Below are 24,975 nucleotides of genomic sequence, written 5' to 3' on the forward strand. Positions count from 1 at the left end.
TCCGCACAGCCAGTGGCCTTCAGTACCCACCAACTGAAGAGCAGCCTCAATTTTAGCGGCGGGCGTATGAACGTGTTCTGCTCAAGGGCTCGAACGCCCAAGTTGCTGGCTGATTTGACGCCTGCCTTTTGTTCAAATTAATGAAGGCTGGCTTGTCTTGGCTGCGATGGGGCTTGCTACGGTTTATAAGGGGCTGTGTTGTTTGTCTGCCTGCCTGCTTGAGTGGAAGCTGTGGCCGCCTTTCCAATGTTTCGATTACCCGCCTCAAGTGGCAATCAGTCCTACATTTTCAGACTGCTGTCGCAGCCAATGCAGCGACGACGTCAGCATCGGCAATTTGTCTGCAAACTCCAACAAAATTTGTTTTTGATTAATAACACTTAGCCTCGAGTCAAAGTTGCTGGCGCACACTTTACAGATTTAAAGCCATCATTTAGTCGTGCCTCGCAAATATTAATGATTATAATCGATATATTTCCATGAAAATGAACCTTCGAACAAAATACCTGTAAACTATTCAAGCCTGTAGAGACATATTTCCATCTAATATGAAGAATAGCTTTTTGAAGTAAAGACAAAATGTCAAGAACATAAAGAATAGCAATTATTTCCAGTCCCTATGAAGTTTTCAATTATTTTTTACATTTAATGCACTAATTAAATATTAAAATCATATTATGAACGACAATTTCAAACTGAAGCTTCAAAAACCTCCATTATAAGCGCATTTTCTATAGGGTGTCAACTGTCCTAGAAATTGTAAATAAATTTCATTTTAATTTATTTGTTGAAAAATAAAAAGTTTGTAAAAACTAGATTTTGTTTTAATTTAGTTTATTTATTCAGTATTCATTCATTACTTTTAACACACTCAGTAGTTGCGACTTAATTGTAATACAATTTAAATGTTTTACTGTGTAGTTTAAATTAATTTCATTATATAAGTATTATTATTTTTATTCGTTAGCTTAACCTCACTTAAAAACAATCAGTTTGTTTTTGCAATTTGATTTGGTTTTTTGTTTTTACTTTTGTATTTCTTAGGTCAGACAAAGTGAGTGAGAGTGACAGAAAGTGAAAGAGGGAGATGCTCACTCAACCTCTCCCAATTTCCATTTACTTTATTTATATAGGCATTATTTTTTCCGTTCCTACTTTCCATTTCCTCCGTTGTGTTGTTCGCGTTGTATATTTTGCTAAACTGTCGTTTTGTTTTTGTATACTCGTATTTGAAAAAAGAATTCGAATTACTTGAGACTTATTTGAGTGTATTCGTATTGGGTATGCCATATTATTATTATGTATTTTTGCTCGGTTACTTTAGTTATTTATAACATTTACAATGAATTTGGTTTTATTGTTATGGTTGTTGTTGTTGTTGTTGTAGTTGTTGTAGTTGTTGTTGTCTTACTTCTTTGTCTTTGTTATTTGCTGTTGTATTGCATGTAGTTAGTCGTTAGTACTGCTGTTGGTGGCTTTGGCCTTTCGACTTTGTAATTTATTTAACGTTTATTCATTATGCACTCGAACCTCTGTTCTCTTTGCCTTTTTTCGTCAGTTCGGCATGTGACTGCTATGGCTGCTTTGTTATGGTAATATAATATTCATGAATTGGTATAAATAGTTATAGCAGCAGCTTATGTATAGCACGCCCACTCGTAATCCGACGTTTTGGCCAAATACCAGCTGATTATGCAGCAATTCATTTTGGCTTGGCAGTGTATTGTAAACATTTAAAATGGCATAATTGAAAATTGAGAACTGGGAAAAATCTTGAATCTGCTGCTGAACCAGTTAAATGGGTTATAGCTCCTTTTGCTGACATAAATTCCTAAACGGCATTCAATGAGTTTTAAAAATACATACATACATCTAGGCAACTCCTGGTAGAAACGAATCTGAGCAGTTGCAATGTCGGTAGATGAACGCATCGATGCATCAATAACTATTGACGCGAGAATTACAAAAATCTTACTAAAAAACTGATCTTTCGTTCCAAAGCTCTTGGAATTCCAATTGCTATATTCGCGTTCAAAGTGCAATTTTTAAGAAAATTGTTAAGTAATTAAGAGAGTGTCTTAGAAGAAATTCTCTCAAGAAAGTGATCTTACAAATAATAACAAGACCATGGTTTAGGCTTTTTCATCATACCTTATATACTTGCAACTGATCGTATTCGATTTACCAAATTATTGCTCTTTTTTATGCTACTTAATGCCACATTCTTGCTATTCAATGTATATTTTATCCTAATTTTTATGTTCTGATGACTTTTGATTTCTGGTTTCCTCTCTTCGTTTTACATTTGATCGCTTTCTGTGCTCTATGAGTCTAATTACACTATTAATACACGGGACTTTTCATAAGTCCTAGCCACTTCAAAAACGGCTTTGACTTTATCAGTTCCGCCAACAATATTAAATATTTCATATCATATATTTAAATGCAGTTTGATTAATGTTTGCCCGTTTTTACGTAGAGTTGGACATCTATGTACAAAAGATGCGGTAGTTTGTGTAACAGTTTGATTTAAATGTGTTCGCCGTAAAATGTATATATGTATATTATGTATGTATGGTGTATAATGTTATTTACAATTGTTGTGTGTGCTCGTGGTTTTGATTTCAGTTACAAGTTTGTAGCGTATTTATAAAGCAGTCGATAGGGCCGCCAAGAAATGTTGCATACTTATCAGCGCAACTGAATGGCGATCGGTCTTTTCACATACTTTTGATTTCGCACAATGAAAGCTAACACGATGACGCTTAATAATTACATACAATGTAATATTTGTCGCTGTAGCTAATACATGCTTAATAATAGTCACTTTTTTATTTATTTTTTCCCTTTTTTTTTTTTTAAATAAACATTTAAAATTATGCTAAAAAATTTACAGCTATGTAAAATGAAATGCCTGTGAGTTATAACTCGGCGCCAGCTTTCCGGACGCTGCACCATTGTGTGTTATGTATTGTATATTATGCTATGTATTACATATTACTTTTTACAATTACTTCAGCGCTGGATCCAGGGTCGTAAATTCCAATTCGCCGCGCGGCAATATCAGATCCGGGTCTGCAATATACACTTTGGTTGGTTGGCATAAAACAAAATCAAGAACAATGCGCAAGAGGGGGAGGGTGTGTGTGTGGTGAAGTGCATGTGTATATTTTTGGGTGTGTGTGTATATGTGTGCATATGTATTGGTAGGTTGGCGAATATTCATGTTGGTTTAGAAGAAATATGAAAACGAAAAGTGGCATGTGTTGACCGATTAGTTTTGTATATTTTATTGCTGTTATTGCTTGTTTTTTAATTTGTTTGTGCTAGCCAAGAGGCAAACATTAATACACACAGGCACACAGACACAGCAATCAGATTTACAGCATTTTCAAAACAACGCCATATCAGTTAACTAAAAATAATGTTAGGCAGCAAATAAAAAATTAAGGAAATACAAATATCAAAAGCGTGACAAATTGTGTTTGTGTGCTGATAAGATGCTAGAGAAAGCTGGAAACCGAATAATAATAATAATAATAACAACAACAACAACAATAATAACATATAAATATTTGTTCACTGCAAATTCATTCCACCACACATCTAACTCTCACATAAAATAATTCAACAATTTCTTAATTTTTATCGCACAGCTCAGTCGCATTTATGTCAGCATTTCGTTTCATTGTGTGCGACTTTAATGTGTGGGCGTGGCCGTATATTACTCGTATTTCATTTCATTTTCGGCTGTGAAGTGAAACTTAAGCGCCATCTAGCGTTTGAGGCCGCATGCTGGTTGTTTACGGTTTTGCAGTTTGTTATTTTGCAGAGTCCCCACTCCCCCCCCCCCCCCCCACACCGAAGCAAACACCCTCTGTAATATTTTATTATTATCGCCTTTTATGTCACATTTGTGTGGCGTCTTTGAGTCGTAAAGACACAAACTAAAACGCCAAGGAAATGGCGTCAGTATGTAAGTCTCCTTTTCTCTCTCTCTCTCTCTCTCCCTTTCTCTTTCTCTCTCTTTGTCTATCTTTCCCTATATTTATGTGTGTGTATGAGTCTGGTTCTTTTCACTTCTACTTTTACATTCACGCCGTGTCTGCTAGCATTAAAAAATGTCAAACGTCAGAAAAATGTAGCCAGCCTTGGCGCGCACGCGTTGATGCGTTGAGGGGGCGTGGCTAGGGCTGCGGAAGTGCCAAGACAGATGAATGAAGCGCCTTCGCAATAGACATTGAAGAGTGTGCGTGTGTCTGCTTGGATGAATTCCTTGACGCAGCATAGACCGCACCAACAATGTTGCCAAAATAAATTGTGCGGCATTTTTTGTGGCCTGGACGCCCAAACGAGTGGCAGACATCAAAGTAACTGCGCCTATTAAGCTGCCATGCAGCATTAAAGGGCGCTCTTTTTAAAGACAGCAGAATTCTGTGTGCGTGCCACAATAAATGACTTTATTTAATATGCCGCCGACTTGAGCCATGCAAGATGAGTTGACAGAGCCGGCTGTTGCTCAGTCTTAACTTTGTCTAATTAGACGAGTGCCACTAAAGTGCGCAGGCACACATGCCTCACATACTCGTACATTGTATGCCACACAGAATGTTGCACAGCCATCAACATTCTCGTCGTCGTCTTCTTGACGCGCCAAAGATGCGCGAGGGCAGGCAAACAAAGCTAAGCAAGCAAGCAAGCAGACAGATAGACAGACGGACGGACAATAGTGGCAAACAACTACAACAATAAGACAAAAAGTCGAGCAAAATGAATGGCAGCATGAAAAAATACAAAAAGTATGAAAGCACACGCACACATACACGCACATATGCACACATACACGAGCAACTGTGGCTGCATAAAAACCCAAACGTAGGGCAGGCGCACAAAAAAATAAAAGACGCGCATTAAACTGCCTGCCAGCTAGGCGGCAGAACAGCAGCGCCACCTTAAGTCGATTTGCATGCAGTGGGCGCGAGGGGCGCGAGAGGCGTGGCACAAGTCGTGGGTATATGCAATTAAAAACGTTGGCTAATGACTGCGCCAGCTACTGGAGAAATCTCCGGCTTCTCAGCTCATGCATACATGCATACGAGTAGTATGCCAGTGTAGACGTGCCCGTATAGTGGCTCACTTGTAGAGTATATCTTGAGACAGCGCATTAATGTAGACTCTGCATTTTATTTTTCAAGTGGGCTACATTTAAGCGTAAAATGTGAAATGCCGACTTCAGAGTAACTACCGGAAGATTTTATTTAAACTTTAGCTTTAAAACTCTTAACATAGAAATAGAGGCGCACTTTCCATACAACTTCGAATAGTGTAGTCACGGGCAATACCTTTAACAAGTACAAAAATTCCTTTATGGCAAGTTATTTCTGCGTAAAACCAGCTCGAATGAGTAACCTGACTTCTCTTAAAATATGACTATCATGAGACAGTTACAAATATACACGCCAGATTACGAATGAATGAAAGGCATTGCTTGATTATGAACGTTAACAAAAAGAACAAGTTTATTTCGTCCTATATTAATATAAAGGAAAAATGGCATATACAAGGGAATTAAAGCAACATTGAGACAAAGTAAAACTTATGCCAACTCGTTAAATCAGAAAGTTTTAAGATAATAAGCAATGGGTTAAAGATATTCGTACGAGCCCAAATGCAAACGTCACTCGACTATAGCGTTTCAAGACGCTACAAATCTAATAAAAGTTTGTATAAACCGCAGACCAATTAAACCATTTTTGAAAATGAGATATTCCTTATCTACTTATGTAGTAGCCTACATAAGACAATGCCATTGAAAATCTTGATTTTCAGAAGTATTCTATCGAAATAAATCGATATACATATATACCATAAATATGGTAAGCAAATAACATCTGATATCTGAATGACTCAGATAGGCAGGTAGCTACTTTTTTTTAGCTATTCCCTTAAAATGTCAAAGCTCCTAGAATTTCTAAAGTTTTCGTCGTCTGTCTTGTCGGCACTCGTTGGCGCAACAGCTGCAATTTCTTTGCTCGCCGAGGCACACTTCAGTGTGACTTTGGCACTTGTTAGTGTCTTGTAAGCAAGACGAGGAGCTTTTTGGGCCATGCACGAACATATATAGTACATGAGCTTAAGTGGAGAAAATGAGTGCCTAAATATGAGCACCCACAGTCCCCTAAAGAAGAAGTCATGTTGTGAAGGACCCCTCGGTACATAAATTAAAAATGTCAGACAATTTAAGGGCGAGCAAAAATTAAATCGTTGACAAAATCAAATTTAACTTATTTGCTGACTTTTGAGCGTAATGCGATGTGCGCTAAACAGTAAATTAAAAGAGGGGCGTAGGAACATTGCTTGATGTAGAAGTAGAGAAAAACACACACGGATCGGGGCGTTTGACATTTGAAATAATATCACGTATACGACACATCTGCCCAAAAACATTAAATAATGTTTACATTTGACGACATGTTGGCATGTGCGGGGGTCGAGTGTTCGAGGCTGCGTATGTGTGCACATATGTATATGAGTTTTTGGTTATTTTTGTATTTTAATTTAGTGCTTTCGAAATAATTAAAATTTATGCAATTCAAAGTTAAAACAAAGTCTGCAGGAGCTTGCAAAACAAACAGAGCGAAGAGAGAAGTGCGGAGTCGCAGCATATTTGGCAAATTTGTAGTTGCATTTAAGTGTGTGTGTGTGTGTGTGCGTGTGTGTGTGTTTGTGCGTGTGGGTGTTGTATGTGACTGTATGCATACATATTTGCATATAACTGTGCTATGTTTGTTTGTTGTTTGTGAGTATTTCGCTGCAAAATTTATGCAAAATGTCCAAAAGGCTTTGCAACATTCACACACAATGAGCAAGAGAGAAAGAGAGAGAGAGAGAGAGAGAGAGAGTGACATAGAGAGAGAGAGAGAGTGACATAGAGAGAGATAGCGGAAAGCGGAGACAAAACAACATTTGGAAAAACCTACTGCTACACACACTCACACCCTGTAAGACCGACCCCATTCGGCTTTGTGTCGTTTGTGAAAAGTCCCTTGCACTGCCGGTACATGCAGCATTTATCCCTTTTTATATATTTAGCATACGGCATTGTCATGTTGCCTCTTTTTGCTGTTGTCAGGTCGGCTGCAGCCAACGCTTTGGTTGTCCGACTCACATTTTGATTTCTCTAAAATTACATTTGATTTGCCAGCGCCACCATCGTCATTGTACCGAGATCTGAGCTCTAAAGAGCTAATAAAGTTCAATTAGATTTTCTTAAATTTTCCGGCAATTTCGACACTTGAAGCCTGTTTCGATTATTTGGCAAATATTTGGGCAGACTCTTTGCACAATTAAGCCACAGTCAGGTTATAGTTTGGCCCAAAAAGTATTTGCTGGCCGAAGTGCAAGCTAAACACAAGGTTGGTAAACAGACGAAACACAGCAGAGGAAAGTAAAGTATTTTAATTTTCGATCTCAAGTTCTAACAATTTTGAAGAGGCGCTCAAGCGTTTCTGTATTTGCGTGTGTGTGTTGGGTGTTTACTATAAATTTTCCTTGAGCAACAACAATAGTACGCAGATACATATATAGGCATAGTAATAGCAACAGCAAGTGGCATTGAAGCATGTGATTCAACAGCAATTTTGTTGCTTTGACTGGGAACATGTGGCACAAATGTACGAGTCTTAAGACACAACTACAACAAAGCGAATGTTGATCGAAGAGTCCTGAGAATTTCCTGTTTCAAAACAATTAGCATTTCAATATAAATAAGCCAGTTACTCAATGGAATACTTAATTACAGCAACCGTTATAGCTCCCTCTGCAAGCCCCTCTACAAAGTCAATATTCGATAGTGCTAGCTCAAGCTTCTGGCCAATAAGAAAGCTCCTCTTTTCGAATACATTCAAACATTTCCGTATGGCTTTCTTAGTGCTGATTAAGTCGTTTTCTGGCAACAGTTCTATCGATTGAGAAAGCTAATGCATAATCGCGTTGGATAAGAAATAACACTTTTAGAAAAGAATGTTTAAGAGTAGGCAATGAAGTTAACAAAAAATGTTAAATGAAAAGCAGTTTCTCCCTTAGTGTATTGTTCTTTAGATTATTTAAATTTCGAAATACTTAGATTCAATATGTTAGATGTAAAGGCAAGTTTTTCTTAAAAACTTTATGATTACACCTCGTCTGTAATGCACACATACTCGTACATACTGCAGCAGTATCCAAGTCCTTGGGTTTGCCTCAAAAGGCCGCAATGCTGCTGCAACAATTACGGTCAAGCTTTTGCCAACCAAAAATCCCATCAACAATTACCAAATGCCCTAAATCAAAAGAAATTTGTGGCTTTTTCTGCATACAAATACTTGTATCGTACGAGTACATATGTATGTGTGCTACAGTGTGTGTGTGTGTGTGCCATTTACACAAAAGCAGCAACAAAGCAAAAGGTATAATAGAATGGTAAAATGACAGAAACTGAAGAAACGAAATAATAATGGACGTATGTGAGTGTTGAGGACTATATGAGATGTGGACGTAACGAGTTAAGCAACAACTACAACCATGTCAACTATAATGTGGGCGCAACCCATCTGAGACGAATTAAAATGTGAAACGAAGCAAATTTGTGTGTGTGTGTGCGAACGTGTTTGTTCATGTTTTTTGATATTAAAACTATTCCTGATATTGGGGTTTCACATGTAGAATGTTGTAATTGACAGAAGGTGTGTATATGATTTGGTGAGGGGTGTTGGGAGTGGCAGCAGGAACTGGACCCGGAGGGGGATGCCAAATGCGTCGCCAACGTATTATGGTCAATTTAAACATGACTGCACTGGCTGTTCAGAGTCTGTGACGTGGAGACTGAGTGAACTGACTGCCTTAACTGAAGTTGTAGTTGTAGTTGCTGCTGTTGTCTTTCTGCCTGACGCACAGATTTTGCAATATAAAATTTACTTTGCATACATTTGGGCGGCCAAGCAGCAGCAGCATTTGCACATAGCTTCACACAGCCAGTCGTACTTGTTGTTGCTCCTGCTGTTGTTGGCTGCGGGAGCGCCTCGACTGTGTTCGACGTAGTGGCAGCAGTAGCACTGGCAGTGGCAGTGGCAGTAGCAGCAGTAGAGGTAGAGGTAGAGCAAGACGCAGACGCAAACGCAGTAGCTGTGGAGCGATGTCCGTTCGATTGGGTAACAAGCAAAGGTAGCAGCACTTCGCCTAGATTGTAGAGCGGGAGCAGTTGCAGTTGCAGGAGCAGGAACAACAACAACAAGACAACAACATGTTGTTAGTACCGAAAGAATCTAAAGCCCGGAATCTGTGTGCGCACTACATTGATTTACTTTTTGTTTTAAGGGGTGGAGTGGATGTTAGAAGATACTGAGGTAGGTATTTACAACTTCAAGTTGGATTAAGAATTGGATTTTAGCAACAGTTTTATGTTATTTGGTTGTACAGTTGATCTATGTACCTACAGAGGGAACGGGGGCGACGCTAATTGTTTAACAGACCAAGCTAGAGAGAGCAAGAGCACGCCAGGCAGAAAAATACACGGAGAGAGAAGTACAGAGAGTAGGTGACAGGGAGGATTAAGATAAAGAGAGAGAGAGAGAGAGGAAAGGGGCTAAGAGTGCTCACTAATACGAGTACAAGGAAGCATACTTGCTAGTACATATTAGGTATGTATAGTACTTCAATAGAACGTGTTGCCTATGATGATACTTGGCAGTAAATATTGGTACTAAAGTGAGCTACGGCCACACACTGAGTATGCTTGATACAGGAAGTGATAGCTGGATTCATTTAAATGCGCAATTTATAGACTATTTATTGCATATATGTATACGAATGTTATGTAATTAGAAAAATATCAAAACTACTCACGCACTCTAACATTTTGCTGTGCTAATTAGAAACTTATACGAGTAGAGCACTACACTTGCATATAATCGAAACAAAATGCCCACTGGCCAATTAGTTCGTTACTTAAATACAGATTTGTGTGCATGAGCATGTACATCTACATATATGTGTGTGTGTGTGATATGTGAGTGTATGTGTATGGTTGTTGCTGTTGATGGTTAAATGTGCAACCAATTTATTGCTAAATGCGAACGCGTTTAACCTCATCATTAACGGAAACTCAAGTGGCCGGTCCATTGCGGGCACTTTTGGTTTATTATGTATGTCAAGTGCATGTGTGTTTGTGTCCGAATATGGAGTGGTAATTGTGTGAAAAATGAAATATCAAAACTAAAACTGTGGTTTCCATTCGGTCTACCGAACTTTTTCATAACCTAGCAACTGTTCAAAGGTCTATTGGTATATTTTATATAATTTTTATGTATTATGTTATTTAAATGCAGTCTAATATTATTGAATAATTATTTACTTTATTATTCACTAATAAATATTGTAAGCCCTTAAAATTGCTAGCAAATTTATCTTGTTTGAACTATGTAAAATTGTTGCTTTTATTTATGTAACCGGAGTTCCTCTGGAACCTAATACTATATTGGTTCGAATGAATCGTAGCGGAAGGGCTGTCGGACAATTCTACATGTCTCACCAAAGTCATACGAGCAGTGCACGTTTTCAGCGTTTAATGAAAAACCACTGCATGGACATTCGACGCAATGCGCCAAATAGTTGCAACAATAATAACAAGAGTCACACACACACACAGACACACCCGCCTGCCCGGCCATGTAAACGTGCGAGTGTTTGTTTATGCGCGAAAATGCAACAAAATCGTGTCTCTGTCGGTCTGCCAGCCTCCTCGTCGACACACACACACACAAACACACAGCCGCCCACTTGGCACACACACGTACAGAGACACACATACTCGCCGTTGCTAAAAATAATTCGCATGCAAACTATTAAAATTAATTTTGCAAAATCATAGAAATAAATGATCGTAAATAATAAAAGTCAGCCACTGGTAGTCAGGGCAACAAAAACGCATTTGCACATTAAAATGCGTTGACATTTTATTCATTTCATTTCGGTTCGTTTCGTTTCGTTTCGATTTGATCCGCTTCAATTCATTTCATTTGATTTCATTTCCTTTTCAAACAACATGCACTCTCTACATAAATGACAGAAATTAAACTAATCTACATAACATAACGCTACACAAACAGCAGCTCCAGAGAGAAGATAGTGTGTGTATATTTGCATTTGCTGTGTGTCTGTCTGTGTCTGTCTGTGTGTGTGTATGTGTGTGTGTATGTGTACGTGTGTATTTACAGGCAATTTATGTGCATGAATGCATCACATGACTAAAGTAAGTAAATTTATGTATTTACAGCAAACCAATTCAATTAGGCAAATCAACTGAATAGTTATGGCTACAAAGTTGCAATTTAAAGAAATCAGGATCGTACTTAAAACAGAACTACAAATTACAGCTTGCAATAACGATGTAAATATAAATATAAATATATGAGTAGTTAGCTAGTTACAAAACTTTGTGTACTACAGCTTTTTGTATATGGATTTTGGAATAGTACCGTTTAGACTGGGCTGCGCATACTGTATGAAACTCTCCGAGATATAATGATGCGGTCCCACGCCGGCGCCCACACCCAAGATGGCACCACCGCTGGATCCAACGCCACCTGTTCCCCCACCGCAAAGGTGCGAGGTGGCCGGCGTAACACGGGCTCGTATCTCAGCTGCCCGCCCACCGCCCTCCTCCAGTTCATTCAGTTCCTCCTCCTCAATGTACATGGAGGGCACATCGTTGCGCGCGGGCCTTCAAAGAAAGAGAGCATGAGAGAGTTATAAGTTAGGATTACACTCAGAACTATAATAGAATTATAGTATATACAAGTAAGTAGTATGTTTGATATTACAAATAAGAGTATTAAAATCGTTCAATAAGCATTTAAATCCAGCATCCAAATGACTGTAAATATATATACTATACTAAACTAAATAGCTATATATATCTATACTATATATATTACGTTTCTGCTCCCGAGGGACCCCATTTTCAAACTTCTACTATCTGTAAGTGTTCTTTAGTATATTTCTTACTATCTACAAAGCGAAAATTGGAAGTTCTACAACATTTTCCGTACATTTTAATGTAATTGTTGTGTTTACAATTCAATTGATCTGTTGATTATTATTTTTTGTTGGGCAACAAGTGGCTCGTAATTTTGTCAGTGTACAAAATGTTTTTAGAAAAAGTCTCGTAAATCTATTTAAAGTTTTCGCACACCAACTTGCTAATAGTTCCCCTAGCGCTGCGTACTTTTAACTTTTTTCCCCGTTTGCAAGCAAATTTGTTAGAAAAGCCAGCAAGCAAGCGAGTGGCAAGTGGCGACGGCTTGTGGCACACCTCAGCGGCTGGCACAAGTCAAATTTCATTTTGGGCACAGTTGGCTTCACAAAATACAACAACACAATGCCACCAACATCAACAACTAACAAAACTACCACGTACAAAATGCAGATGCCAATGGGGAGCAACTGCAACTTTTTAAGCCAAATCGTTGACAACGCGTGGGAGGGAAGGTTAAAAAACTCAAACAAAAAATTGAATTAAATAGCTGCTTGGTGGCCATGCGAAGGTGAATGTTGCTCTAAACTTGACATGAATCAATGCGGGGCATACGCTGCGTATGAGTGTTGTTTATGGTATTGAGGAGGAATCGCGTCACTTATCGGAACTCAGTGTGTTCTTAGGGAGCATAAATTGTTAGTCATTGTGTCTAAATGGTAGTCTTAGATTCGATAAAAAAAAAATCAAAACACTTTACTTGGACATTTTATTTTAGTAAGGTATTTGAATAACTCTGACTGTTTTTCTTCTGACGAAAAAAATCTTTTGAATTTATTTTAAGTAAATATAACAAAAAAGAAAAGGTGTTCCTGTTATTGTTCATTTTAAACTGTAACTAAAGTTAACTTCGTCTGTCTTAAAACTAAGCATTTCTGCGTGGATCGAATACACAATAGTAGAGGACTGCATGAATGCATCCAAAAGCCGCATTGGGGGACAAGTAAGTACTGTGCTGTATAATAGTTTTCACAAACTTACACCCGCTAAAATATTACATCCATACAGTATATATATTCAGTATAAATTCTTGCTTTCCACTAAAAGATTTCCTTTATTTATTGCAGAGTCTTATGATTGACATTTTCTATATTGTCCAAAAGCTGCCAACATTTTTTCAATTTCCAGCACCGCTAAGGAATGGGACTCTCTTTGATTGCGATTCTGTTGAAATAATTAAGTTCGTATGAACTGAGCGTAACCAGTCAACTGCACGTGCCACAAAACAGAAGCCCGACAAACATTTGACAAATTACGGAATTACTGAATTGCTGAATTTCACGTTGGTTTGCGCCACTTTGATGTGCAACGTGCTTTGATTTGGCGGCTGACAATTTTGTAACATACGAGTACCAGCAGATGTTTTGCCATTACAATTTTAATCAGTTGCTCGCTGGCGTGTTGTTAATTAAATAAATGACAGCTAGACTGCTAATTGAAGCACGCACTCCCACAGCCCGTGCGACATTTTAGTCAATGAGATGGCGCCAAACTTAATACAAACACACACTCCTCACTCACACTCCTCGATAGTACACCATAGATATAATTGTATGCCGGCGCATATGTTCTCCTACATGTTTAAATATTTGCACTAATACTTCTATGAAACACATTACCGCAGCGGCAAATCATTAAAATTTATGCATAGGCACAGCAACACACACGCACGAACGGATGGATGAGCGGACAGACAGACGGACAGGACTGATATGGCAAACACACCTGCCAGCAGCTGGTGAAATTTTATTTATGAGCACGCTCGAGAGCCGCATGTCACCACGAAAAATGAGCCCCTTGCCAATATAAATCTAAATTTTCACGTTTTGTCAGCAGCCAGAAGAAATGACTACAAACGGACAACCGAAGAACGGCACCGGAACAGACAAAATTTGGACAGCTCCACAGCCTTTTCTAGTTTTCAGTTGCACGTATTCATTTTCCATTGACCATTTAATGACCCGCATAATATTTGCCTTTGAAGTGCTGGCATCGGCGTCGACGTCGAAGCTGCTATTTTCGTTTGGCTGTTTTATTTGTGAAACTTTTCTGCCATTTATAATTAATATTTGGTGCCTTTTGCTTTGAAGTGTGCGCATAAATTAATTATTAAGCAATAAGGGGCCCGCAATGCCTGCACGAAAAATAGGCAAATTTATGAATAGTACTAGTACTAGCGGTACTAGGCCGATGCCAGAAATTGCCTCATTAGAGCCATGGTGGGAGGATGCAGGAGGAGTGTAATGAAAAGCGAGCGAGGCAGCAAGATGCTCAGCAGATAATCAAGATAAGCTGCAACATCAATAAAAACAATCAGGTAAGAAGATAGGTGTGAAGAGTGGCGACAAACTACAAGGAAAGCTGTCTAAATAGGCACATCCAAAGCGAACGACGATAAGGATCTGAGAAGGACAGGAAGAGAAACGGCACGAACATTAAGTGCTTTGCGGGCCCCTATAGAAGTTTCAGAGTCAGAAACAGGCGATGTAGAGACTAAAACAGGGATAGAGGCAGAGCAAGGTAGAGTGACCCAAGATTACAAAAGCACAATTAATTTGTATACCCTCTACGCCAAGCATAAAAGGGTATACTAGATTGTTGGGTGGATACGAAACACGTTATCCTATTTGGCTCCGACATGTGCCTAAAAATTAAATAACATAAGTGCTTAATTTTAAATAAAATGAATTAGTAGTATATTCGAGTGTTTAAATGAATTGTTGTTCAGGAAAAGAATTAGAGATAATGAGCGAGTTGTTCTCTATTAAAAGGAAATTATTGAAAATTAAACCGTTAAGAAAACCCGACAATAAAATACCCTATACTCAAAGCAAAAATAAGAAGATGATGCTGCATTTTGTGGGCGTAGTACTGGAATAAAATTATTTCGCTAAACACTTTTTTTAAAATCAATGGATTTAGAATAACTTTGAAATGAAATTCGAGAATGAGAATGTGCAAAATGTGTAGATTTTGGAAATGTGGACAGTATTGACAAAATTCTGTTATTCAACCCCGTCCGTTGAAATCGAAAATTAAAATAAACTTGTATAGCCTAGGGATTAAGAGAGTCTACACACAATGTTTGGTCAAAGTGCGCCCAATCGTTTCCGAAATCCAGGCTTTCATCCAGACCGACAAACAGACGAATATAGCATTATCAGTTCGCCTCATCATTCTGATAAAGAATACATATAGGACCCTTATGGGGTCGGCGATGCCTCCACCTGCCTGTTGTTCATACTTTGCACAAACCTCATATACCCATTTTACTTTGTAGGTACAGAGTATAAAAATAATTTCCAATGTTTAATAATACCTTCTTCTTATTGCTTGAAACAAGCCCACTGTGCTCTGGTCAGCTGCTAACCTTGTATTGTACATATCCGAGTATATATATAGGTGCAGACCCGCACACAGGCATAAACAGCTGCTTAATTATGTGCAGGCTCACAGGGAACTTCATAGAGGAACGCTGCTTTACCCATACATAGCTGCTCCACCCCAAGGACGGGCTCATGCTGATTTCTTATCTTAAATGGCGCTCAATTTTTCTAACCCTCGTGGACGAGCGACACCAACTTCAGCTTCCGTTAGCATCGGTGTGTCGTTCATTTTGATTTTTACCTAAGCACTCTCACGTTTCGTCCTTTCAACGGCGATGGGGTAAGGAGCTTGGGTTCTATTGCAGGTGGGTTTAATTAATTTAATTACAGTCTAAGCATAATTTAGTGGGCAAGTGCGTGCTCTTCGTTTAACTTTGATGAGCTGCGGGGTCGAGGCGTGGGTGAGATTAGGGTTGGGAAAGGGCGCTTTACCCAATCAATTGGCTGCAGGTTCAGTTGTGTGGCAATCAGGTTGATGGCTTGATGAGCTAGCATTGATTTGAAGAGACTTTAAAGTGGATGGGGAAGTCCAACAGAGAGAGAGAGAGAGAGAGAGAGAGAGAGAGAGAGAGAGTAGCGAAAGAAAAAAGGCCAATTCTGCCTGAGAGAATGGGCGTATTCATTATGCCTGACCTTGCGTTTATGATGCAATTTATTAATCAGTCATTTATCTTGCACAGCGTATTTAATTACATTGCTTTATGTAATAAGCATAAGCAATGAGCGGCCCACCCTCTGCCTCTGAGCACGCGCTTCCTGTTGCCAGTTTCTGGGCTAGCATCGCCATCCTGGCAGCAGTGTGGCATGCGAATGTGGCGCTCACGTGCCACACATAAATAATGCTGTAATTATTTTTGCACATACACAAGCACGCTCTCACACACACACATTCCCACGTACATATACATATGTATATACACAAACCTTGGCATACTATACAATATCGTTATTAGTTTTTATTTATATTATATTCGTTTTGCCTTAACCCCAAACAATGGGAGTAAGGCCGGCCTTACACACACAAGTATCTAATATTCTATTTCACTTACCGCATGCTCTTGCGGACTTCCTGCGGCTCAGGTGGTCGCGGCCGATGCCTGCAGACTACCACAATGCCAGCTACGATAATTGACGTCACAATGACGGCACCTATCGCCACCACAGCGGCGAGTATTAGTAGCGTCGATTGCTTCTCGGGTCCACTGCCGGTGCTGGCGCCGGTCCCAGCTCCGCTGGTGCCGCTTCCGCTGCTGCCGCCCACATGATGCGTTGTTTCCGCTGGCGTTGGATCCTCCGACAGAATCGATTCATCTGCAGATAAAATAAGAGAAAAAAGGATAAAGTGATTAGTCACTTATAGAAGACAATAAAGTACTACGAAAATGTAGTATTGATATTCTAGACATTTACTTTATTAACGATTTTCAATTTCGAAGAAATACTATAAGACCCCCACCACCTTTGCTGATAATTTTTCAAATATTCTATTTGTATTGTAGACTTTTCAATTACGGGCTATATCAGTCCTTGTACTTTTAAAAGTAAATCAAATATTATCGGACTCATTGCAGATTGATGTCCCAAATTTTCAATCTGCAGTTGGTAATTATATAATACAAGTATATACCCGAGAGGTAAAAAGGATCATCAGGTCTTGTGTATAGCAGGCAGGTTTATCTAGGTATATCTAGACTACATTTTTGCTCTTAACTCTGTGCAATATTAATTTGTAATTCAGATTCTTTACTCTGATTGTTTTGTTTATTCGTTTATGCATTGAACACATGTTATTTTTAAATATATTTTTCAATATTTCATTACACAATTGAAAATGGAATCGTCTGCTGATATTTATATTGAAACGTGTTTTGGTTAATATATTCATTTTATCGTGTGTGGACAGTAGATAGTGCCGTTGGCTTAGGTGGAGCCTTTCGCTGCCTCAACGACTAGACACTTGAGGCTGACCACAATGATTTGTTATTTGCTCGAAATTAGTTTGATGTTGCCGGCCTGGCTGCTGATTTCTGTTTGTTTTCGTTGTTGCCGCCCTCCTTCATCTCTAATTTCCCCATTCTTCAGCTGTTCAGTGTTGTCTGCCTTTGCTATTTATTTATTTTCTCCTGTCGCTGCTTCTGTATACTCGTACTCCTATTTTTGTTTTTATTTTGTTTTGCTGCCTTTTCTTTTTGGCATGCGCGCACGTTCTGCCTTTTGCTTAACTGATTGCTTAACTGTTTTCTACACTCCTTTGCCTGGCATTTGTTTATTGTATTTTCTTTACATTTTCTTGTTGTTCTTTCACTTGTTTGTTTGTTTGTTTGTTCGGTTCTATGTGAGTTTGGGTGTGTCTGCCTGTTTGTTTATTTCTGCCTCTCACTCTCTTTCTCTGGCAAATTGTGTTGAAAATTGAAATTAGCGAAATTACTCAGTCGTCTATGAAGTTGTTGTCTTTGTGTTGTTGTTGTTTTTGTTGTTATTTTTCCTATGTACGTGAGCAGCAGCTCTTGAAGTCTCAGTCCTCAACTTGACTTTAATTAGTGACCACTTGCCATACAAAAATCGAAAAAATTGGAAAAGCTTGCTGCGCAATTAGCGCGTTCCACTGTAGCCAGCCAGCCAGCCGGTCGGTTACCCTGCCATCAACTAACCCCCTTAACTCCCTATTCACCTCAACTAGACATCGGGTATTACGCAAACTTAACTCATTTGCACACTTATTGCTGCAGATTACATTTGATGGCATTCGTTATGGTGTGCCGCGCAAACGAACCTTCAGCAATGCAAAGCTTTGGCAATTATCAGCAACATGTGAGCACCATTGTTTATATTTATTAGATTTTCAGTAAGATGAACAAGCACAAATTACAGTATAATAATAGCAACAACAACAACAACAACAGAAACATGAGCAAAAGCAATGGCAGTCAAAGAAAAACTGATTGCAAGATGATCCTTTGGCAAGATTTATGTAAGACATTCGTTTATGCCTGGCACCTGCCCATATCCTCACGGTTGCTTGCTGTGCTTTCCCCTATTCTATCGCCATCACCATCACCATCGCCATCAGCATCATCACCATTCCTGCCCCCTGCAGCGTCCCACTTCTCGGACCGTTTCCGCTCCATTTGTGCGCGCGAGCTTGTGTGTTGAGTTGTCGGTTCAAAGCCAAAGCGGCGGCCATGTTGAAACATTGCCAACATGCAGGCTTGGCAGCCCTCGTTGGCAGACTGGTTGGCGCAATGACTGACGATCTGCCCTAACCTGGCCAGCCGCCTTCTGGCTTTTGAAGTGAGCGTTTAAGTGGAAATTGCCTACACCTGCGGCTCAATTTAATTTTTGTTATTGCAGACGCCGTTGCTAGATGCCTGCCATTCTCTGTATTGTTCTTGTTGCTTCTGCTGTTTGCCCTTTGCCTTCGCCTTCGCCCACGCCTTCTCCTTTTCATGTTTCCTCGCCTCCCTGTTGCTTCGGTATTTGTGATGTTGTAGTTGTTTGTGTTTTTTTATTTTAAATAATTTTAATCAGCTGCCAGGCTGAGCTTTGGTTTACCTTTTTTTTTTTTTGCTATTATATGGCATATTTATTTATTTCCCCTAACTCAAGTGGCCTTATCCTATCCTTTTCTGTTGTTGTTGCTCTTGTCTTTGCTGCTTTTATTGCTGCTGTTCTGGCTATGCTGCAAGCGTTTTTCATTTCGTTTTGCTAGCTCAAAGCAAAAAATGTAATAAATTCGCTTGAGGAGCTCTGCGTAAATTGATTATTTAAGTCGACCCCGGCCACTAACTAGTCGGTGTGTTCTACGCAGGTCTGAACGCCTCATTACATTCTTTTCCAATATTGTTTTTATTAAAATTATTATTTATATGCAGGGCGGATTTTTGTAAATCGCAGGTCCTTGACCAGGTGAGAATATTACTGTCAAGAGAGTATTTGTTCAAACAATTTTGAGCTCTACTTTAAATATTGAATTGTCTGCTTTTTAAACAATAAAATATATAATTTAATGAGACCGTATGGGCTTTTCTGCCAGCTGTCGCGTTCGCTTGCGTTTTTGTGTGTTTTCAGCAAGAGGTGTAGAGGTTTTCTTTCTTTATCGTGGCGTGTCATGAGCAATCGATTAGTGTCAATTATATTTGTTTCTCATACATTCTTAACTACCTTCTTTTTTTTTTTGGAAGACTTACTCCTCAATTTATTTTTGCATACAAAATTAAACATTTCAATTACATTTTAATTAGTAATTAATTAATAATTGCAGGTATGCAACAGTTTAATGCAACTAATCCAAAACCAAAAGCCATTTCAAAAAGAATAAAAGCTGACGCAGATGGGAGCATACAAGTATTTACAGTTCTTACAACTCTTTAGAAGTGCTGGCAATAGTCAAAGAATTTAATTGCTTTGAAAATCAATCATAAAATAATTTATTCATTAAAAAAAATTCTAGCTCTTTGAGTGTTCAGTATAATAAGAAAATGTGTACATTTCCAATATAATTAATGTTGCAGATTTAAGAAAATGCGAAGAAATCCTTCTGTTACTTTAAGAAATATCCAAATATCAAGGACATTTTTTTAGGTAGTTTGGGTACATTAATATCACCCCCCATTTACTTTCATGGTCACACTTATGCCACAGTGTTTATCTTATGAGCTATGAGCAGCACGTGGGCGTGAATTGGGGCTCGGTCTGTGCGTGTTTTCGTAGCGATACTCGCATGCAAATAAGAAAAGCGTGGGCTCTTAAAATTTGGCATAAATTAGGGTCGCACTTGCATGATTTGGGGGCGCATTTACTTAAGGATGTTTCAGCGTATTGTTTGCCCAACTGTCATCGCTGGCTTCTTTGTCGTACTTTTTACCCATTCTTCCGACCGCCTCCATCTTTTCTTTGGTTGTGTTTATGTCCGCTTTTGTAATCACAGGCATTGTTCAGCGCTCGAGGTCAAAACATGCCGAATTTATGCGTTGCTACTTGCCTGCCACCCATTAACGCACAAACACTCTAATAGAGAGAGGCACAAACACAGATACAAATATAAATACAGGCAGAGAACAGCGCATAGAACAAGGACTCACATTAAATGCTTATAAGTAACTGAGTAGCATTCGCTTAGATGGAGCTGTAGCAGATGCTGACGATTTCAGGGGCAATTTTTTCATGTAAATAAGGCTGAGTAATAACAACAACAACAACAACAACTACGCCGTGCATTGACGTATAATTGAGGTTTTTGCTATTTAATCAAACATTTCTGACATCTGCGTGAAAATAAAATACAATTAGCGCCACTGAATCGACAATATGAATGCTATATAGTATGGTGAATTCGCTAAGCCAGTCTTAAGCCCAACGCTTAAATGCAAATGAAATGAAATGGCCATTAGGCTAAATACAGTGAATCTTGCTTATGTTAGTAGCTCCTCCTATTTTTGATTGGAGGTATTTCCAGTTTTGAAGGTTATTTTCTTCAGGCAAAAACAACCTTTATATTAATTTTCTACTTTATCTTTTAACTTTATCTATCTTGTTCTACTCAGAAGGTAGCTTGGTAGCCCCACAAAGTATAAAAATACTTGATCAGCTTGATAAGATGAGTCATTCTATAGAATGCACAGATATTCATATGGATATCGCATATGCTGACCTTTGTACATCCAATGAACGACCGGATAGCAATATCACAATAAAATTCCCGAAGCGTTCTCTGCGCTTGTTGTTTGCTTCTTTTCTATTCTATACCATTCCCTCAGCTTGAAAACAAGCTAGATCATTAAAATCCGTCTCTTTGTATCTTACATATTTAAGTTCCAGATCGTTTGGTGTTGTTTTAACAATTTCTTCACTGAATTCTATATTTTACAGGCAGATATAATCTAACAACATTGAATGTACTTATATAATCTATACAGGCAGGGAATAAAGTAAAAGTCCATAAAGATTTTATAAATAAACACATAAATTTGACATTTCAATACAAATATATTTTCTGAAAGCAGATAAGTACACTTATAATCGTGCAGATGCCTTTGGCGTATCGCTTAAATGTATAGTACTTGTGCAGTTGTTGAAGCGCCGTTTGGGAAAATATAAAATAATTAATATTTTATTACTGAAGTCAGGGTAAAATAAATGTAAACTTGATATAAATGCCTGTCGTTATTTACATTCATGGGTAAGTTTATGAGTGCATCTGAATTACTTTCATCGTTGAAGGCTTTTTCCCCATTAATACGAACTTACATCGTTCTCTTTGCCTCATTATTAATCTTTATACCCATTGATACACAGTACGAGTACTTAGCTGTACTTTACGTATAGTTTTATACCTATTAGTTGTTGCATTGATTTACAGGATTTACTGTGACTACTCGGCAACACGCGTTCACATACGGACAGGACACATACAGACTCAGGGCCAGTGTGGAGTTATGGGAGGCGTTGGCGCAACAAATAAAAATGGTAATGGAAGTGCAGATAAAAATAAAAATCAGCATAAGAATAATGACAAGAGCATTGTTGTAGTTATATGAATTGCGTTACTTTTGGGTACGGTGCGTTACGCATACGCCGTGTGGGAGGCACGTCTCGGAAATGCCGTACATATGAGCAAAAAATTTGGGCAAAAAAGAAGAAGAAGAAGAAGAAAAGAACGAAACAAACAATAAAAGCAAAGTGTCTACGGCAGCCGTTAAGCAAAACGAAAATTGAAGCAATTTAATTTTTTTCGCTTTGCTTTTGTGTATTTGTGTCCGTTCGCTCATTCGGTTTTGTTGTTGTCGGGAAAATGGCAGGGCATGAAATAAAGAAAAGCATTGCCAATGACACACACATGCGGGCCTACACATGTATAGTATAGCGAGTCGCCTGCACATTATGTCGTTAAGCAGCAAAATGAAGAGGCTGTAGTGGCACGCCCTATGCGGCGTATACGTAATACGAGTGCGAGTACGACTACGAATATAGCTCAGCGCTTGCCTCAGCAATGAATTGATGGAAAATGTTGAAATGCTTTACGCTTCACTGCATAACTCAGTCAGTGGATTAGAAAAGGGCGGCCTGCTGTCGCTGCTGTTTGTTGTAGTTTTTGTAGTTGTTGTTGTGGTTGTTGTATTAGGAGGCAGGCGTTGGCATGAGGCATATTCGAAGAATGGCAGGTTGTCTTTGGCCATGCGTGCAGCGGCGACTGCTGCTTGATTGAAGATGATTTGCTTAAACTTGCTGTACGTTGATTTCGAAATGCAGTCAAGCATTGAATTAGACACCGTCCGGCTGCTTGCGAGTCTACGTGTCCCTCAAACTCTCTACCCCCCTCATCTATGCGTCATCATTCAGTTTTTTATTAGCCTCGGCTGAGGGCGCCGCAGGGAAGGGGAAGAAACATACTGACCCGCAAATAATTTCACATTGTGCGCACACGCAAATATTTTCTAAATTTTATGTGATTATGCGGACAGCTGATATAAGCGAATGTGTACTACATATATACATATGTGTCTCCCATACACCTATGTATGTATATATTCTTAGCTTAAATACATAGTACTCACCATATGGTCCCAGTTGCGCAGCCACGCGCACACGCTCAATCACCACCGGCGGCTCGCTGCGTCCCTTTGCGTTGACGGCGTAAACTAAAAATTGATATTCACGTCCGGGCTCTAAATTATTCAAACGAAATTGTGGACTGTTCTCCTGCATGCGAAAGATGGGTGCAGATGTCGCCTGAAAGTATGCAGCAAGGGGCGTTTTTATTTTGTATAGACTCGACTGTACATATATAAATCTATATACATATATATACTTGTACAACTTTAACTCGAAGACAACAGCAACAGCAGCCAACTCATGCAGCTGGAGCAGAAGTTGCTAGAGAAACATATATAATTCATTTGCCATATGCTCACATATGCATGCCGAAAAGTGTGCTACGCAAATATTTAGTCTCTGTCTCTCCTTCTTTGCTTGCCGCGTCTGTTTTTAACTTGTGGGGAGAAAACTTTCTATCAAATACATAAATAATTATTCATGCCTAAAAATTTGTCCATATTGTGGTGCCTTGTGTTCTGACCACTTTTCTACACACATGTCCAAAGCACATACACACTTTCATATACATATGTATGGATGTATGAAAGCTGTCGCAAATTTTAAACTGTATATCCGTTTGCCGTAATGGGACACAATCGAGCGAGCTTCGTTGGTTACGCACAAATTCCCACTCAAGTAAGCGTAAGTAATTTATGTCATCGTCACTCTTCCCCAACACGGGCTACAAATTTTCTCATTTTCTCTCGTCCAATATCTCTGGATGCATGCGTGTGGCAGTTTTTGTTTTTATTTTTTATCTAGCAACGACTTTAAAGTGGCCTTACTGGTCATGCATCTGACTGTTTCTTGTCGCCATCATTATCATTATTGCCGCCTTTTTCAGCTTCCATCTTCAATATACATAGGTCGACGGCTGCTTTGCGCTTGGCTACTTTTCTAATAAACTCCCGGCAAGCGTTTCATCAACAGAAACCCATAGAGATCTCTCTCTCTCTCTCAAGTAGGTGGGAGTAGCGAAACGAAATGAAATGAAATTTTCATATGATATTCTCTTTTACGAGTCTCTACAACAGAGATAATTTAATAACTCAGCGTGCGTTCGTTCGTTCACTCGCCAGCCTTGGCTTTAAGCTTAGCTGAGCTCAGCACTTTTTCCATTTCTATCTCTATTTTTGCTATTTGTGCTTGTTGTTGTGGTTGTAAGCGAGCTGAACTGAGACATCTCTGCTTAAAATGTTTGCCTCGTGGCAAGCACACACATGGAAACTTATAGCATTAATTATGTTGTCCTTTTTACGCTTGAGCTGAGCGCTCGTTGTTGGCCAGCTGCGCTGGCTAACCCTCACCTAACTGGCAATGTAACCCTAGACGTTGCCCCAGCTATCTGTTTATTAATAATTCATGCAGAAAAGTCAAAAAGGAGCTGCACACTAATTGACCATATGGATTTCAAGTGAATTATTGTGCTCTGCCCCAAAGTGGGGCTGCTGCTTGCCGGTTGGAAAATGAATTTTAATTCAATTAGTTTGGCCAACCTTAAACGCCTCACTTCAATCAGGTTACATAAATTTGACTAAACCTATTGATTTACTTCAAGTTTTTATGCAATTTGACTAGAGTGAATGCCAACTCAATTAGTTAGGACGATGGATGGCCTAACCATGGCACTCACCTGATCGTTCAGCGTAGATATCTCATTGTCGCCTAGGCCGGCTGCTTCCCCAAACTGTCGACCCGACTCGCTGGCATAAAGCAAATCTCCGCCCACCACCTCGAGCAGAAAGTATTGTGAGAGTCCACCATCGCTGCCCGCCACGCAGACCACTTCAAGGACCGTATCGTTCCGTAGTTCGCAGGCCTTAGGAGCCTCCGGCGCATCTGGTAAGAAGGACGAAAAGAGGAAGGAGACAGATAGTAGTTAGTCATGGCCCGGCTAATGGTGCGCTTACTTCAAAATGGCCGCAC

The 24,975-nt window shown here is 39.2% G+C and overlaps 1 protein-coding gene across 1 annotated transcript in view; it reads right to left on the minus strand.

The window, feature by feature from the left end:
* Nucleotides 1-2,856: 2,856 nt before the first annotated feature.
* LOC115620544 (nephrin) overlaps nt 2,857-24,975 on the minus strand; it is a 100,972-nt gene continuing 78,853 nt past the window's right edge. The window contains exons 13-17 of the mRNA XM_030513827.1: nt 24,683-24,888; nt 23,010-23,184; nt 16,506-16,767; nt 11,514-11,758; nt 2,857-3,087 (exon numbers count right to left, since the gene is read on the minus strand). Of these exons, the coding sequence (XP_030369687.1) occupies nt 3,011-3,087; nt 11,514-11,758; nt 16,506-16,767; nt 23,010-23,184; nt 24,683-24,888 (965 nt within the window). The 3' untranslated portion in view covers nt 2,857-3,010. The remainder of the gene's footprint in view (nt 3,088-11,513; nt 11,759-16,505; nt 16,768-23,009; nt 23,185-24,682; nt 24,889-24,975) is intronic.

Source organism: Scaptodrosophila lebanonensis, unplaced genomic scaffold (genome assembly GCF_003285725.1).
Source record: "Scaptodrosophila lebanonensis strain 11010-0011.00,11010-0021.00 unplaced genomic scaffold, SlebRS2 tig00000024-arrow-pilon, whole genome shotgun sequence".
NCBI lineage: Eukaryota > Metazoa > Arthropoda > Insecta > Diptera > Drosophilidae > Scaptodrosophila > Scaptodrosophila lebanonensis.